This window comes from Lissotriton helveticus, chromosome 11 (assembly GCF_964261635.1).
Source record: "Lissotriton helveticus chromosome 11, aLisHel1.1, whole genome shotgun sequence".
NCBI lineage: Eukaryota > Metazoa > Chordata > Amphibia > Caudata > Salamandridae > Lissotriton > Lissotriton helveticus.
Window position 1 is genome coordinate 1,067,093,306 of NC_136072.1, and position 15,539 is coordinate 1,067,108,844.

At 46.0% G+C, this 15,539-nt stretch overlaps 1 protein-coding gene across 1 annotated transcript in view; it reads left to right on the plus strand.

The window, feature by feature from the left end:
• ATP6V0A2 (ATPase H+ transporting V0 subunit a2) overlaps positions 1–15,539 on the plus strand; it is a 420,906-nt gene that overhangs the window by 204,739 nt on the left and 200,628 nt on the right. Inside the window, exons 10-11 of the mRNA XM_078667621.1 lie at positions 4,387–4,537; positions 12,014–12,153. Coding sequence (XP_078523747.1) covers positions 4,387–4,537; positions 12,014–12,153 — 291 coding nt within the window. The remainder of the gene's footprint in view (positions 1–4,386; positions 4,538–12,013; positions 12,154–15,539) is intronic.

A 15,539-nucleotide genomic window follows, 5' to 3' on the forward strand; every position in this document is an offset into this window, starting at 1 on the left:
GCCTGCCCACACCTTGCTTCTAGTTGCCCAGCAAAGACAGGTTTGCAGCTTTGCATTGACAGGCAATATATCATTTAGCAAGGATAAGGCCAAGGAAAAACAAATTACTTTTACTTATATATTACCACCTATCCCTTCAGTGCTATGTAAGTAGTTTCAGGGTTAGTGGGATGTCCCAAGCGAGAACCTTGGCCAAGCATGACACTACCCCACTCCAATACCAGGCCAGAGCTCTACAGTCGCAAACCGTGTGCAGGAAGGTGCTGTCCTCGGATTCACATCGCAAGCATCTGGGGCAACCAATAAGACCCATACACCACAGCCTGTCTACTGTAGTATGCTCGATGGAGATATTTAAATTAAATTATTTGCAGGCGAGTGGAAATAGCATTCCCACGAGGGCAACCCAGAGCCTCTGCCCAATCATCGTCGTCTAGGTTTCTCAGGTCCCTTTGCCAATCCTCCTGGAGGGTATCTAATGTAGTAGTGCTATTTGTAAGTAGGGATTGGTACATCTTTTATGTTTTATGGTTACCTAGATAGCGCATGAGGAGTTTCTCTGATGAAAGTTGAGTTTTAGTGATGACAGCCCAGGTGCCGGGAGGGGGGTTTCTTTACTAGAACTCTGTAAGCCCACTCAATGTGTATGCAGGAGGAGAGGGAGCCAAATGGTATCCACAGGGCAAAGAACTTGCCCATATCCTCTCCCTCGCAACCCTCCGGAAGGCCCATGAAACGAAGATTGTTGCTGCGGGCCCAGCCTTCGGCGTCTTCTACACATGCATCCAGTCCTTTGGTCATGTTCATAATGGTATTAACACTTTGTTTCAGTGTGGTTACTACATCTTCAGCATTGGAAACGTGAGTCTCCGCCTCAGTAAGGCGCTCCATCACCTTCTGAAGATCCTGGTGCAGCAATGTTGCATCAGAGCTCCCTTTCCCAATCCTCAAGCTTGTCTCTAGATTGGGTGATCGTAGTTAACAATGCCGCGTTGTTCAGGACTGTGCTTTGGGCCCCAACAACGTCGGCCCTCGCAGTCCCATCCCCAATGGAGCAGTCTATCGTGCTTTGTTTTGTTGCAGGGCTTGGGGGTTTGTCCTTGGTCATTGTCAAGGCTCTGTAAGTACAGGGATCTCAACGACACTGTTCCCTGGTCAATTGGGCATTCCTGCTGCCCAAAATGTCTATAATGAGAACCCCCAAGAGAGTGTAAGCTGCCAAAGGGTGTGGGTCCTCTCGGGCTACAGTGTGGGAGGCAGGCCAAAAAATAGTGGGGGGGCCAAGCAGTGGCCGGCAGCAGTTGATGTCGAGGACCATGGGGTGCGGGGGCGCTCCCGACTGCAAGCTTCACTTAGGCCTGACCCGGCCGCCTGCGTGATCAGGATTGCACCACTCCCTTTCCCTAATGGGATCCTCACCTCTTGGTGATCTCATATCAAAACACCAGGCACAATTTTCAGGTGTCTTCTGCAGGTTGCCTCAAGTCGCTCCCACCTGGCTGGCTAGACGCGGCCGCATATGGCACGTCGGGCCCCAGCAGCAAAGTGAGTGGGACCTCCACTCATTCCATGTAGCCATTCAGCCTGGAAGTTGTCACCTCTTCTTAGCCACTCTGGCGGCGGTCGCCACAGCACGCCGGGCAGCCTCTACACTCGTCAACCACAGTCCGGGGCCCACCAGGCCGCAGCAGGCGCATGAGCCGCAGTCCCAGTCCAGGCCACCCGATCGCCGCAACCACCAGCCGCACAGTCCGGTTGGGCGCCAATCGGGCCAAACTGTAGGATCTGAGGGGCGAGACTGGCAACAGCAGGCCCAGTAACTCCATGTGGCCCAACACGACCACTGACTCAGCTAAGGCCGACTTGGCCACCGACTCCACTATGGCCGCCCTGCCAGGGGCAGCTAGGCCGGCTCCAGGGTCCCTCAGCCGCGTCCTCTCAGTCACGGGCTGCCGCCCACAAGGTCTCCCGCTCTTCCGATTCGGGGAGTGGCGCCACGGGGATATATTGCTAGAATTAGGTAGGCTAATGAGCGGCTGCCGGAGCTCTCCTAAAGTGCTTCTGCCATGTTGGAACCGCGAAGCCACGCCCGCAAGATTTAAACGTGTTTGATGCCAAACATGACCAGGTTTGGTGAAGCCACTATATAGTTAGACATCTCGTAATGAATAAGGTCCAATATATGCATTAAAATTTCTGACCGCTCTCACAAAGCCTTGAGAATCGACTCTGGGGTTTATAAGTGTATCCTGCTTTTGCAGGGGCAGCCTCACATTCATAACCAAGCACCCTACCCTCCTGCCTGCAGAGCCTGCCATAGGTGTGACTTATAGGTTTAAAGTGCAGTGACCGTAGATATAAGAAAACGTATATCTGTCGTAAGAGGTGCGTGCACTAACTCACACAGGCTGCAATGGCAGGCCTGTATTCACAGTTTAAGAGGATTCCCATGGGTGGCATAAAACATGCTGCAGCCCATAGGAGACCCCTGGTGTACCTATTGCCTGGGTACCATAGTACCATATACTAGGGACTTACAAAAGTACTTACCATGGTGAATTTAGGGATAAAGCACAGTGACTGCGGTCCCCTGTCAGACAAGGTCAACAGCACACCGACTTGTAAAAAACAAGGGTCCCCTGGAGGGATGGATAGCAAATAACCCCTAGGTCAGGGAAAAACACAGTGAAGGTAACAACCTAGGCAGTAGTAAAAAAAAGATTGCCCACGTAATAGTGGCAGGACCAGGACAACCCACTTCCAGTTAAAAGCATTTTTTATTAAACATAATTCAAAATAAACACAATTAAAATTATGAAATTAAAAAAGCATGTCAACCAAACAATTGTAATACAGTGAGTTACAATTAACAAATTATAAAAAAATTACACAAAGGAACAATGATTCATAAAAACACATATAAGCTCCCTATAAAAAAGTGTATGAGTATTTTGTCGACGCGCGTTTCGGCGGCCAGCGCCTTCTTCAAGACAGAAAGTCAAATTACTTTTGTTTAGCAGATGTGTTCAGATATATCAATTACGACACCAGTCTACCGCTTTAGGTAAAGTCACGATTGGGTTGGTCAAATGGACTTATTGGTGTGTTGAAAGATGATGCAGGAAAAAGGCAATTCTCGAAGAGAAGAGCTGAAATGATAAAGAATAACGCCCCGCCTCCACGGACCTCACGATCAAAAAATGACAGTGCTTCAGTTTTTAACTACAAGCACGGTGGCACTAAAATTGTGTAGTGGATGTCTCTTTAGGGGGAGTTTCTGTATCAGACCGTTAATCTTGCTTCGGATGTTCCGGAAATAACCAGTGACTGATATTGAAAATGCAGTATGTGTGACTGCGGACTGGCTGGACTCTACGAACTTCACAGAGTTAAATAGATGGTCCTGTCCTGAGGATGCAAAGCGTTCTGACGTGTGGAGGCGGGTAAACACGAACGTGCTCGAGATGCACTAAATCCTACACAGCACACCGACACCAGGCAAAAAGTGGGGGTAACCATGCTAGAAGGATCCTACCTTCCTAAACATCCCTATTCAGGATCATATTTGGAAAGATAAACTCTTTGCACCTACCAGCCACAGTACAAACAACTCTTCAGCTGGTCACGTAGTACAGTGTATCCAGTTTCAGTAAGGGTGAGCCTGCTTCCTGCTTAATTCAAAATCAATGTACTGCTTGCTATTTGTGAGTCAAGCATGTGAATCTATGAACGATGCAGTGTTGGAAAATACATTTGTTGCCTGTAACTTCAGTTCTTCAGCATTTCTATCTTTCTTAGATGCACATGCAACCTTCCCTCCTCTCCAGTCAGCTGTTTACTATCTTGTGTATCCTTCACCACATTTTTTCTATGAAATCTGAGCTGTGGTGGCCTCTAGGAGGAGTAAAGAGCTCAGCACTTCCACCTTGTTGACTGAAGGTTGCATTGTTTCTAAAGAGATGGATGTGCTACTAAACAAGCACTTTTGTTGGGCATATGTCCATTTTAACTCTGCTTACTGCTTTTTAAGGTGACTGGGAGATTCCCAGCCTAAAGACTGCGAATGATTCAAGTATGTGAGTCTATGAAAAATGTCAATGCTGGAGAATTGGAGTTAAAGGTAAATAACTAGTTTCCTAATGTTTGGATGGATTCTTCACTCTCTCCTTTGGATGGGTCACGGCCTCCTCCTCTTAATATGTGTGATTGACATGGAGCCAGTTGGAGGCAATGTCTATTGTATTCCTCTCTCTTCCCCAACATCTCCCCAAGAAATTGTAAAATGCAGTTGATTTAAGAAACTTTTTTTGTATTCTATTGGTGGGAGTTGTTTTGTTCGCAGCTGTTTCTTAAACAAAGTCCTTTGTTTCTTATTTGCACTTCTAGAGAAAAAATGGCTCTACAATACCTTCTTTTATTAATCGGATACCAACCAATGAGACTCCACCCACGTTAATTCGAACCAATAAATTCACTTCTGGGTTCCAAAGCATTGTTGATGCCTATGGAGTTGGTAGTTACCAAGAAGTTAATCCAGGTGGGTTGTGTTATAGCTTTTTTGGCAGATGTGTAATTACAGAGTAGATATCCTGTTGTTTTATAGTCTTAAGTACCTTTCTCGCAACCTGTTTTTTAACTGCTGTAACATCACAGCTGTTTCTGAGCGAATGTCACTTCAGGGAGTTGCCATTTTAAGGTCATTCCTTGCCTTCCCCTCTTCTCCAGAGACTCAAGCAAGAAATACAATTTGAGTTTAGTGGGTTTAGATCTGGCCTCAAACGAGGCAATAAAAGTGAAGCCTACCCCAGAGTTACAGAGACCCTAAGGAGGCAGTGGATTCTAAGTGACATGGCATGGTGGGTATGCAGATGACCGGATTCCAAGCGTCACTTGTAACCCCTCGGTAGAAGACAACTCAGTATTTAGTAGTTACTCAGCTATAAATGGCTACCAATAAACAGATGGGAATAATGCACCAGATAGCTGTATGTAAGCATAGCTCAATGGTTCACCTTCTGTTATAGCTGATGCCAGTTTCTAACCTCTAATGTCCATAAAAGAAGTTGTGTAAGTTATAACAAGGACAACCCTATATGCCCAACCAAACTGGGTAAGTATCATATATACGTACAAAGTGCTGATGGCATCATTTAGTGGGTGGAAATCACACTCTCAATAATTAATTTCTGCACTCATTGTAGTTACTACTACAAAATAGAGAACGTTTCTCAATTACAACACAGAATCAGGGGTCTGACAAGGGGTTTCCTTTGTTGATATGTATTGTCAACAAATCTCTGTAATCATAAGGGTACTTATTATATACAAAGTGCAAACAACACAGGGCTCAAGTGAATCTGGCAATACATAAAATGCGAACACACAACACTGTATAACCCAGGATCATCTGTTAATTTACAAAAGAAGATATATTGGCAATTGTTGCACATTCATCATGATCATAGTCAAAAGCGTGAGCAAGGTGTAAGATGTGGACGTTTCGACCCAAGCTGAGTGAAAGGGTCTCCTCAGGACTAAGTTGTTTAGCTTAAAACCTGTGAGAAAGGGAGACAGAAACCCAGCCACATGTCAGTCTAGCTATTCAAGGAAGGACGTGGGTGGTATGCATTAATCAAGAACCACTCACCAGTGAATATGTATCGCATCGCATTAGGACACTTAATGTGTATTAAATTGCGTCATCACAATATTGGCACAAAACAGGGGCCTGGTAAATCCACCCTGTTTACAGTCTCAGAAAGATTCCCTTGAATTCCATGATTCCCTAGGAAACGTGCACAAGAATGGAGTAATAACTGCGTATTTTAAAAGGATGAGTCCACTACCCTTGAGATTTTACATCGTCTCTCATACACTACTGTCTGAGTAACTTGCATATGCTCTGCATTCCATATCTTATATACAAGTGAATTATTCCTCCAGAAACACATGTGAAACATGCATAAAAGGGAAAAACGCATTTACTTTCCTATACTGCTTTCTGATTGACTTGCACATGCTCTATACATCATCTTACATGTGCACGTGAATCAATATTACAGGGGCATGTGTTAAACATGCACACACCATTGCCCCAGTTGTTCCAAGTACTGTATTCCTCCGTTAGGTCTCAGTGTATTACTCATAAAACATCAGTCGTCCTACAGCCTCGTACATGTATTATCTACAACATATTGTAAACAACACTGTGATTGAGCAGTATTTTTTTATTGATTTTATTTAATGAGTTTTATATAGCGCTGGCTAGACCCATAGGTATCAGAGCGCTTTACATTTGCTTACACAATGTAACCAGGAGGTTGGAGGAAGCTGGTGTGTCGGGCTTGGCTCGGGACTGGCTGGTATCATATTTGACCAACAGACAGCAGGTGGTGGCCCTGCCCCCCTTTAAATCCGCCATCAAAAGGGTTGGGCAGGGAGTTCCCCAGGGCTCGGCCATCAGCCCTATTCTTTTCAATCTTTACCTCCAACCCCTGGTCAAGTTAATTAAATCTTTTGGCATTTCAGTCACCAACTATGCTGACGACACCCAGCTCACCTTCTCCTTTGAGGGGGAGAATGCGGTGTCCCGGGAGACCTTTCACCGTTGCATGGTCACCACTGCCACCTGGCTGAGTAACAACTCGCTGCAATTTAACAGCGCTAAGACCGAGGTGCTGTATTGCTCAGTGGATAGAGTCCCTCGACCATTACCTCAGGATTTTTGGCCCCCTTCCTTCCAAGGCACCCCAGCTGTTGCTACATCAGTCCGGAATCTGGGGGTAACAATGGAACCAAACCTACAACTAGATGGTTTTATTGACAAAACAGTTTCCACCTGCATGGGCCTGCTGCGTACCTTGTGGAAGATTCTTCCTCTGCTCCCTGCCCATGAGAGACCAGAAGTAGTGCGCAGTGTCATCTTAAGCAGACTGGATTACTGCAACGCACTGCTTCTGGGGGCACCCATCACAGCAATAGGTTAACTACAACGAGTACAGAACTTCGCGGCCAAGTTAGCACTTTCCCGTCGACGTTCTGACTCATCTTCCATGGCACTCAGAGATCTGCACTGGCTTCCAGTCCCCAAGCGGATCGAGTTTAAGGCTCTATGCTTGGCCTTTCGGGCCTTGCATGGACTGGGGCCTTTACCTCTACAGGAGTTGTTCTCCTGGTATACTCCCACCAGAGCCCTTCGGTCAGCTTCCGCTTTGTTGGCTATTGTTCCTAAGGTTCGAAGAAAGCGAATGGGGGGCCGCTCCTTTAGCTTTACGGCATCCAAGCTGTGGAATGACTTACCTCGGTCTCTTAGGGGTGCTGAAAACTTTCTGTCTTTTATAAAAGAATTAAAAACATATCTGTTCCCTAGACCAGTATAGACCCTCCTTCCCTTCTGACAAGGCTTTTTAACTGTGGTGTAGGACCTGCTCGATCACAAGCGCCAGGATGCCTGTCGGGTGACAGTTGCGCTCTACAAGAAGGTTTTACATACATACATACATACATACAATGTTACAGAGAATGATAACAATTACACATTACGTCAAAAATGCGCAACACATTGAAATAGGAAAGAAAAGTGAAAGAAGTAGGGAGGAGGGGAGGATGGGGAGGTGTGAATGGGGGAGATGAGGGAAAAGAAGGCAGGAGAGACTAAGGGAAATCTGCCCAAAGACGGACTGGGTAGGTGACGTCCGAGGAGGGAATTCACAGCCCGTCTCCTCATTAACTAAACAAGGTAGCTCCATCAGGCATCAGTCAAATAGCTAGGTCTCAACTGACGAGGGAAAATTCACATAAGCAAGTCCAGTGGATAAAACAGGGTGGAAACTATAAGAAGGACGTGCGAGGGCAGGGGTCAATAGCAGGAAAGAAGAGAAGAGTAGAGTGTAGGGAGGAGGGAGAGGAGGTCAGGAGAGACGCAGGAGAGTTTGTCCAAGGACCGGCTGGGTAGGCGATGGCCAACGAGGAAATCCATAGCCCATCTCCCCTTTAGCTCGTGAGGTAGCTCCTCCGGGCATTAGTCAAAATGTCTGGGTCTCAGCTGTCGATAGAGAGTTCATAGAGTAAATGACTGAGGCGACCATCTTGAGGTCAGGCAGGGGGGGGTGAGTCCTTGATGTACGAATTCAGGGGATCCCCACAATTTTCTATAATCCTGATGAAAGGGGGGTGCAAACTAAGCAGAGGATCGGCATGATGAACAGAGCGGACGCTGGCTGGACCCAGAGGTATCAGAGCACTATACCAGAGGATTGAAGAGATCCTTTAAATGAGGAAATGTGTCACGCCTGAGAACGGGGAATACCGTTCCAGACAGGCAGAACTCCACCCTAGGAGGGAGGCCCACAGTTCGAGCAGCCCCCGGAGGAAACCAGGGGAGGACTTCACGTTTCGAGACCCAGCTTTGAATGTTAAGGTCTTGCTGCCTTTTATCTCCCATTTCCCTTTATAACCTAGACTGTGTCTTCCCTCTGGTGTTCAGTCCTCCCCTGTCACGGATGTCTCACTGGCTGCCATTTTAGAGTCAGGCGGGCCACTTTGGAGCCTTGTTGCATGTCTGGGCATTGTGGGGGTCCGTCCTACAACACCATTCCCTCCCGGTGCGGATGACAAAAGATTCTATCACTGCTGCTTCGTCCTGGTCCGCAGGATTTCGCCGCTGCTGCTCTATATGTGCCGTTTTCAGGAAGCCACATCCCTGCAGCCACAGTCGGATCACTTTTCTGCGCACCGGGGATGCAAAAGGGACAGCTCTGGGACTCACTGCTTCTCCAATGCAGTCTCCCAGGGGCCCGCTCCTGATTACGCTGCCCCAGCTCAGTAGTATACAAAAGCAAGTCTGCTACGCCCCAGGCGCCATTTTGAGGCGCAATCACCTGGCAGATTTTAAGTTGATTACACGGCACCAGAGCAGTTAGTGGGAACGGTGCTCACAGCGGCAGATGCACCCATTGCTACGATGTCGGGAGAGGGGTTTTCCAGCTGGTTTTGGTGCAGAGGAGTACCGCGCTTGGTTGTCATGGTGATGGGCTACCACAGAGCTTCATCTCCAAGCAGCCATGATGGGCTTAGGCCACGCCCCTCCGTAATAACCCAAGTTGCTTACCCATGCTATCATAATGTGCCGTGGAAGCTCCCGACCTGTTTCCAAGCAGAGATCGGAAGGGTTTGTCCAAGACCTTCTTCTGTGTAGGTGGAAACACTCAGAAACACCGTCAATCTATTTACAGTCTCCAACAATCGAGCACACAATTGTGAAGGTGAGGACCAAAGCAATAATAAAAAAAACATTGTAGCAAACTTCTGCACCATCAATACAGTTATAATCACTGTTCAACGCATCCACTTACTCACAAAATAGGAGACTCCTGCTAGGCACGCTATCCCACAAAAGCTGAAATCGCTGTCTCTCCTGCATCAAAAGAACGCTGCCGGTGTGGCTGGCTTACCTACATTGACCTGTCTACAAGCGTGTAATGCTAACGTGTAATGCTAACCAAACCCGCCATTTTGGGTGTCGATAATCTAAAGTGTTAGTAAGGGATACAACAACTGTGGAGTGCACTCTAAACGTCATACGTCTATTACTGCTATAACTACAGGGAGCCCCTTCACATGCATGATTCAAATTCTGGTATTAACTATTGGCACATATTGGATGATCAGATGTCTGTATTTGTTCGGTTATTCAGTGATGCAGGCTGGTCCTTTCAAATTTGGATTATCTGAATCCATCGAAAACATTTTAAAACTTGCAAGTAATTAACCAACTGGGTATAAGTCAATCAATGTCCCTGTGTCACCAAGGTGATAATTACTACCACTCACACATCGTGAGGTGTATGAATAATGCTTATATGAACAATGTCATTCAATGTCTTGATCAATATCAACCCTAATTCAAGAAAGGAGGTCAGTGGTGATTAGTAGAAATATACTTAGTGTTGAAGAATAGTAAATCAACAATCACTGTAGTTCATTGTAACCTACCAAGTTGTAGATGACCCTGTAAGCGTCTAAGATGTACTGCAACTTCTAAGTAAAGATGGTAGACCTATATATTAGTGAGGTCAATACTGTAAAACTACAAAACCACAATTGGTTCAGGTAAGTAGAGCAAGCCTTAGCATATCATTGATGGTGTTTAGGCATGTATGTGTGCTTTTGAGTAAGTCCTTCCATTTGCATTCTTTTCTGTCTAAGATGTGCTTGATGTTGCCACCAAGACTATCCTGTGCTGTCACTTCTGCAACTTGCCAGTAAATATCATTCTCAGTGTTCCATTTCCTCAAAGTGACGAACCAATGGTACTCCATCCACTTGACATCTGATCCTACTCCAGTGCCGAGCGATCTGTTGATTGACCAATTGGGTGGGTTGACCCACATACAATTTACTCCCCACAGTGTTGGGACACAGCAGATGCGGAGGATGCACTGTTTGTGAATTTACTGCCCACACAAAGATGATAGTGGGCTGCAACATAAGTGTTACCCTCAATGCATTCTCTAATTGTAATACTAAAAATGCTATATATGTCTTCAGATGTCCCTGCAGTAAACTGTATGTGGGTCAAACCAATTGTTAGTTATCTGATTGTGTGCTGTAATTGAGAAATGTTCTCCATATTGTACTAGTAACTGCATTAAGTGTGGCTATTACTTATTGAGAGAGTGATTTCCACCTACTAAATTATGCCCACTGCACTTTTTACATAAAGAAGTTGAGCAGCGATTGCACTGGTATTATCACAAAGTACATCTCAGTATGCGTTATAAATCAGCACTGTTACTATTATCTGATAATCGGCCATTTAGGAATTTAGAATTTTCTGATGCTACTGATCTACCTGGCACAACATATCTTCCAATCCCCATAGATATTGCAGGAGTTCCAGACATTCATTGTCCACTATTCTTACTACCCCCCCCCCATTCCTATTCTACAATACCTTTTTAAAATGGTTTTGTGTTTGCCTTTGTAACAGGTTCTCCGTACATAGATCTGCAAAACACTATTGAATGTAAAAGCCACCCCACTGGTGTTTAATGGCATGATTAAAAATGCTCACAGCTCCACCTGAAAGTAGGTTTGGCATGATGTAGTTTCTTTAGTGTGATAACACTGCTGTCTCAGAACTTAGTCAAAGAAAGCTTGACTCAGTTTTCACCATACAGTTGGGGATATGCTTAAATGCCGCAAAGCACCTCTTGCTAGTGGGCCAAATTCACCCAGGGCTAGTACGGAAAAGTCGTTACTTTTTCTCCCATAGCTGTATTTACATTAGGAGCAAATTCCATATTTTCAAATGATTCATAAAGAGTACATAGAAAAGATTTTTAGGACTACCCTAGTGTGTGATATTTAAGCAAACAGAATTTCTACCAGGTGCAAACCTTTGCAGGGGTAAATTCAATACAAATGTGTCTGCACTTTAAGGAACATTGTTTCCCCCCTCATATACACATCCCCATCCCCTGCACTCAGACAGATTAATTATTTGGGTGGTTCCTCCCCAATTCACTGTGTGGAAAGGCTTGTACTCTCCTCAATGAGAAACTAATTGTAAAGTGATGTCTGAAGGACCACTTAATTACAAATGTGTGGGTATGCACTTACACTTGCAGACCTGAGAGATAAAGAAGCAATATGTGCATATCTGACAGAGGCTTCTAGCCTCAGATTTCTTACCTTTGAATGTCCCCAAGCGTCAGACTAGCAGGAAATTCTTGAGGAGTACATCTGTACGCCAATCGGTGACTCCGATCGGATCCACGTTGGCATGTAGAGGTGCTGATTAAGATTTTCTGGATCCAGGGTGACGCCTCTGGAATATTTGGAGGTAAGGAACCTTTTCCAGATATGGTAATACTGAAGTTAAGTAACTTGTTCTTTGCACTAATGGGCTCCACTTTCGTGCACGAAATACTTTGTGCCTGGTGCGAATTGCGAATGAATAACAAATCAGCAAAGTAAAAACAGTATTTTGCTATGTGCTTGCCTTTTGCAGCTCCCTATACAATCGTCACTTTCCCCTTCCTCTATGCTGTCATGTTTGGGGATTGCGGGCATGGCCTACTAATGACACTGTTTGCACTGTGGATGGTCCTGTACGAGAACAAGCGCAGCCTTAAACGATCACAAGATGAGGTAAGATACTCAAACTGTGCGGGTGACTATGTACGTTTGGGATCAGGTAGGCACTGACCTGTTTTATATAATTTCAGATTGATAGCTTGGGGGGGAAGGCCTTGTGACCTCTAAAAGACTCTGATCAATGTGCAGTATGTCAGTATCTATGCTGCATGTTTTTTAATTCTGAAACTTCATCTCGACTTTCCTAGTTCTAGATTACTTGACACCTTTACAGTTTATATTGCTGCACACTTGGTGTAAGAAATTGGGTTTCTGTTGTAGTAACCCCCCCACTTTTTGCCAGATTTCTAATACACTTTGACTTGATGTGCCCTGGGTCCCTGCTAATCAGGTTCCCAGGGCCTGTGTTCTTTCCCAAAACTGTAGCTTTGTACCCCAATTGGCACCTCTCTGACCACATGTAAGTCCCTAGTGAAAGGTACCATGGGTACTGTGACCAACGAAGGCCTCTTAAGGGCTGCAGCACATATTGTGCCACCCTTGGAGGTTCTGTACCTCAACACACCCACTGCCATTACAGGCTGCATGTTTTGGTGCAGAGAAAAGTGAAGAGTCGACATGGCACACAGTCCTGTGGGCCATGCCTGCAACCCATCTCCTATGGTATAGGTAAAACACCCCTCTGTCTGGGTGCATTATACCACTGGTGAGGGTACAGTTGAATAAGCACTGTACCCCTACAGTGTCTAAGTCAATTCTTTGACATTGTAAGTGCAGTAAAGCCATTAAAAGTATATGGTCTGTGAGTTTGTCATTACTAACTCCACAGCACCATAATGTCTTTACAGAATTCTGGAAAGTTTGGTAGCAAACCTCTCAGCATAATAAACTCACACTGATGCCAGTGTGGGATATATTATACCATGCACTCAGTGGGCATCTTAGAGATGCCCCCTGAAAAACAACCAGTGGTGGGTTCCCTAACTGGTAAATGCCAGCCTGACACCACAAGACATGTTTCTGGACCCTTGGGGTGGGATCTTTCCCTCCCTGAGCCCAGAAACAAATCCTTTCCTGGGCTGAGGTGTTCACACCTCCCCCAGGTCTGGAAGAGCCATCTGTTGCAGGAGAGCGTCAAAGGCCTTGCCGCCTTTGTAACACGACTCCCAGCATCTCCTGCTATCTGGAGCAGGCCCCCTTCCTGTCTCTCCTCCTTTTCAGTGGAAAGACAGGCAGGAAAAATTGGAGCAGCCCAGGAGGTGTGCACACCTCTGCCAACCCCACCCCTCAGGTGGGAGAGGTGAGGTGAAGCCCTCTCTTCGCCCACTCTCCAATCAAGATTAGGGATTGTGCCCACTCCCCATGTGGGCTGAGCACACCAATGGTGTAGTCACCATAAGGTCAGTAGCCCATTGGCTACTGACCTCGAGATCCCTAAAATGCCCACTAAATACAGTATTTAGGGGGCTACCCTGAACCAAGAAGGGCGAAAGAAGACGCCAAGCAGAGGACACTGCAGAGAATAACTGACCAGCCCTACCGGCCCATCTGCAATTTCCAGAGACCCTGCTCCAAAAGTCACCTTGTCCTTCAACCAGCAACCTCCAGAACCCTTGGGAGGACTGACTGCCTTCAACAAAGCCTGGATCTCCTATGAACAGCAGCTCTGTTCAAAAGAATAACCAAAGAAAGACAACACCTGAAACCATAACTGCACCCGATGCCTATGGCCCGAGTGGTCCACCAGTCCCAGCAAGGTCCCCCTGCGCTCCAGAGTCCAAGTCCACCATGAGTTGACCCCTTCAGGACTCCCTGTCGCCTGCAGCCTCTGCACGGTGATAGGCCCATACCGGGAGTGGCCCAGTAAGGTGCAATCCGATTTCAAAAGGCACCCCGGCATCTGGCCACTCTCCGCCCTGGAGAAGAGAACCTGAGGTGCAACTACTTCCCTGAGCCCTCCAACTTACATGTCCAGCTGTTGGTTCCTCCCAGAAGTCTTCCTGGGCCGAGCCTGCAGTCAAAAAACAAAACCAGCAATCCCCATTGAAAACAAAAGGGCACCCGACGCCAAAACAGCACGCTGCACCCAGCGGCCCACTGTGCCTCTGTGGGCGCACCTTGTGTGCTAACTTGGATCTCCCTTTGCCCTAAGCTTAAGTCCAGGAGCTTTGCTCCCACAGCCATGTGGCCTGCTCGTGAGCAGCCACCAACCAAAGGCTCCCTATCCCCCATTGGATAACATTGGGCCTCAGCACTCTGCACCCGGCTACCCTAGTGCCGCTGGGGTTGCTTTGAGAGTGCATTCTTGACCCTGGGGGAACCCTGGTTCTAACCCCAGAAAACCAACTCCCAAACCCAAGTACTTACTGTTAAGTCGATATCGTTGTTTTCCCCCATTGGACTGTATTGACAGCTTTCTTGTGAAAAATGTGGAGTTGGTTTGTATAAAAACTTAAGAAACTGCAAATGTACAAAAACTGATTTATTTACCTTGTCTCTAGGAAATGTCCAAGTGTGATATCTAGGCATATCACACTGAGTAGAGAAAGTACCTTAAAAAGTAATTCAAACTGCTTTATAAACAAATGACTTACCTGTAACCAATCCAATTGCATTCAACTGCATTCAAACCGCATTTAAACTGCATAATTCTTGCAAAGTAGTATTATGCTTAGTTGTACCAGGCCTGGCTTGGTTCTAAAAAATAAAATGCAACTAAATAATATTTTTATATAAACAAATTAGTCTGAGTTCAGTCTTTGAGTGTGTGAAATAAATTCTTGCCTGAGCGTGGACAATACATTCTTCACACCACCCTCTGATAAAGATTACTGCTCGCCCACATTGCCACAAATAGAGAGTAAACTATTATATACTTTTACCTCTGCTACCTTTGAGGTTCCACTGGACTCTGTGCACACTATACCTTACTTTGGTATAGTATATACTGAGCCAGCTTCTTACACTTGGCCATTCATGGTCCACATGTGCACGAATCTGAATGGTTCCTGCAAGGTGAGGGAAGATTGATTATTTTGAAATGGCTTTCGTACTAGCACAGGACCTTGGTGCTGATCAGCAGACTATTTAAAAGAAAGCATTGACGGCAATAGTCTCAATTTTAGAATGTATACAACCACTAATAATTTCTGTGGGCCACATTCAAATCCATTGTTTCATGCTCTTTGTAAAGAGTAAATGAATTGCAACAAAACAAATAATTTGTTTCTCAAACCGCAGTAGGAGAAATAGCTGTAAAGCAGCACACTGGGGTAAGAAGCAGGAAAGCCTTCTGAGAAACCGCACGCTTCATTGGGTCACATGTTAAAATTTAGCTCCATTCCACCAAAATGTACAAATTTAGGCGCCGATTAGGTTCGCGGACGGACCTGCGTCCGTCCACGACCCCGGTGGTGGAGGGAACGTCCGCAGGGGCTGCG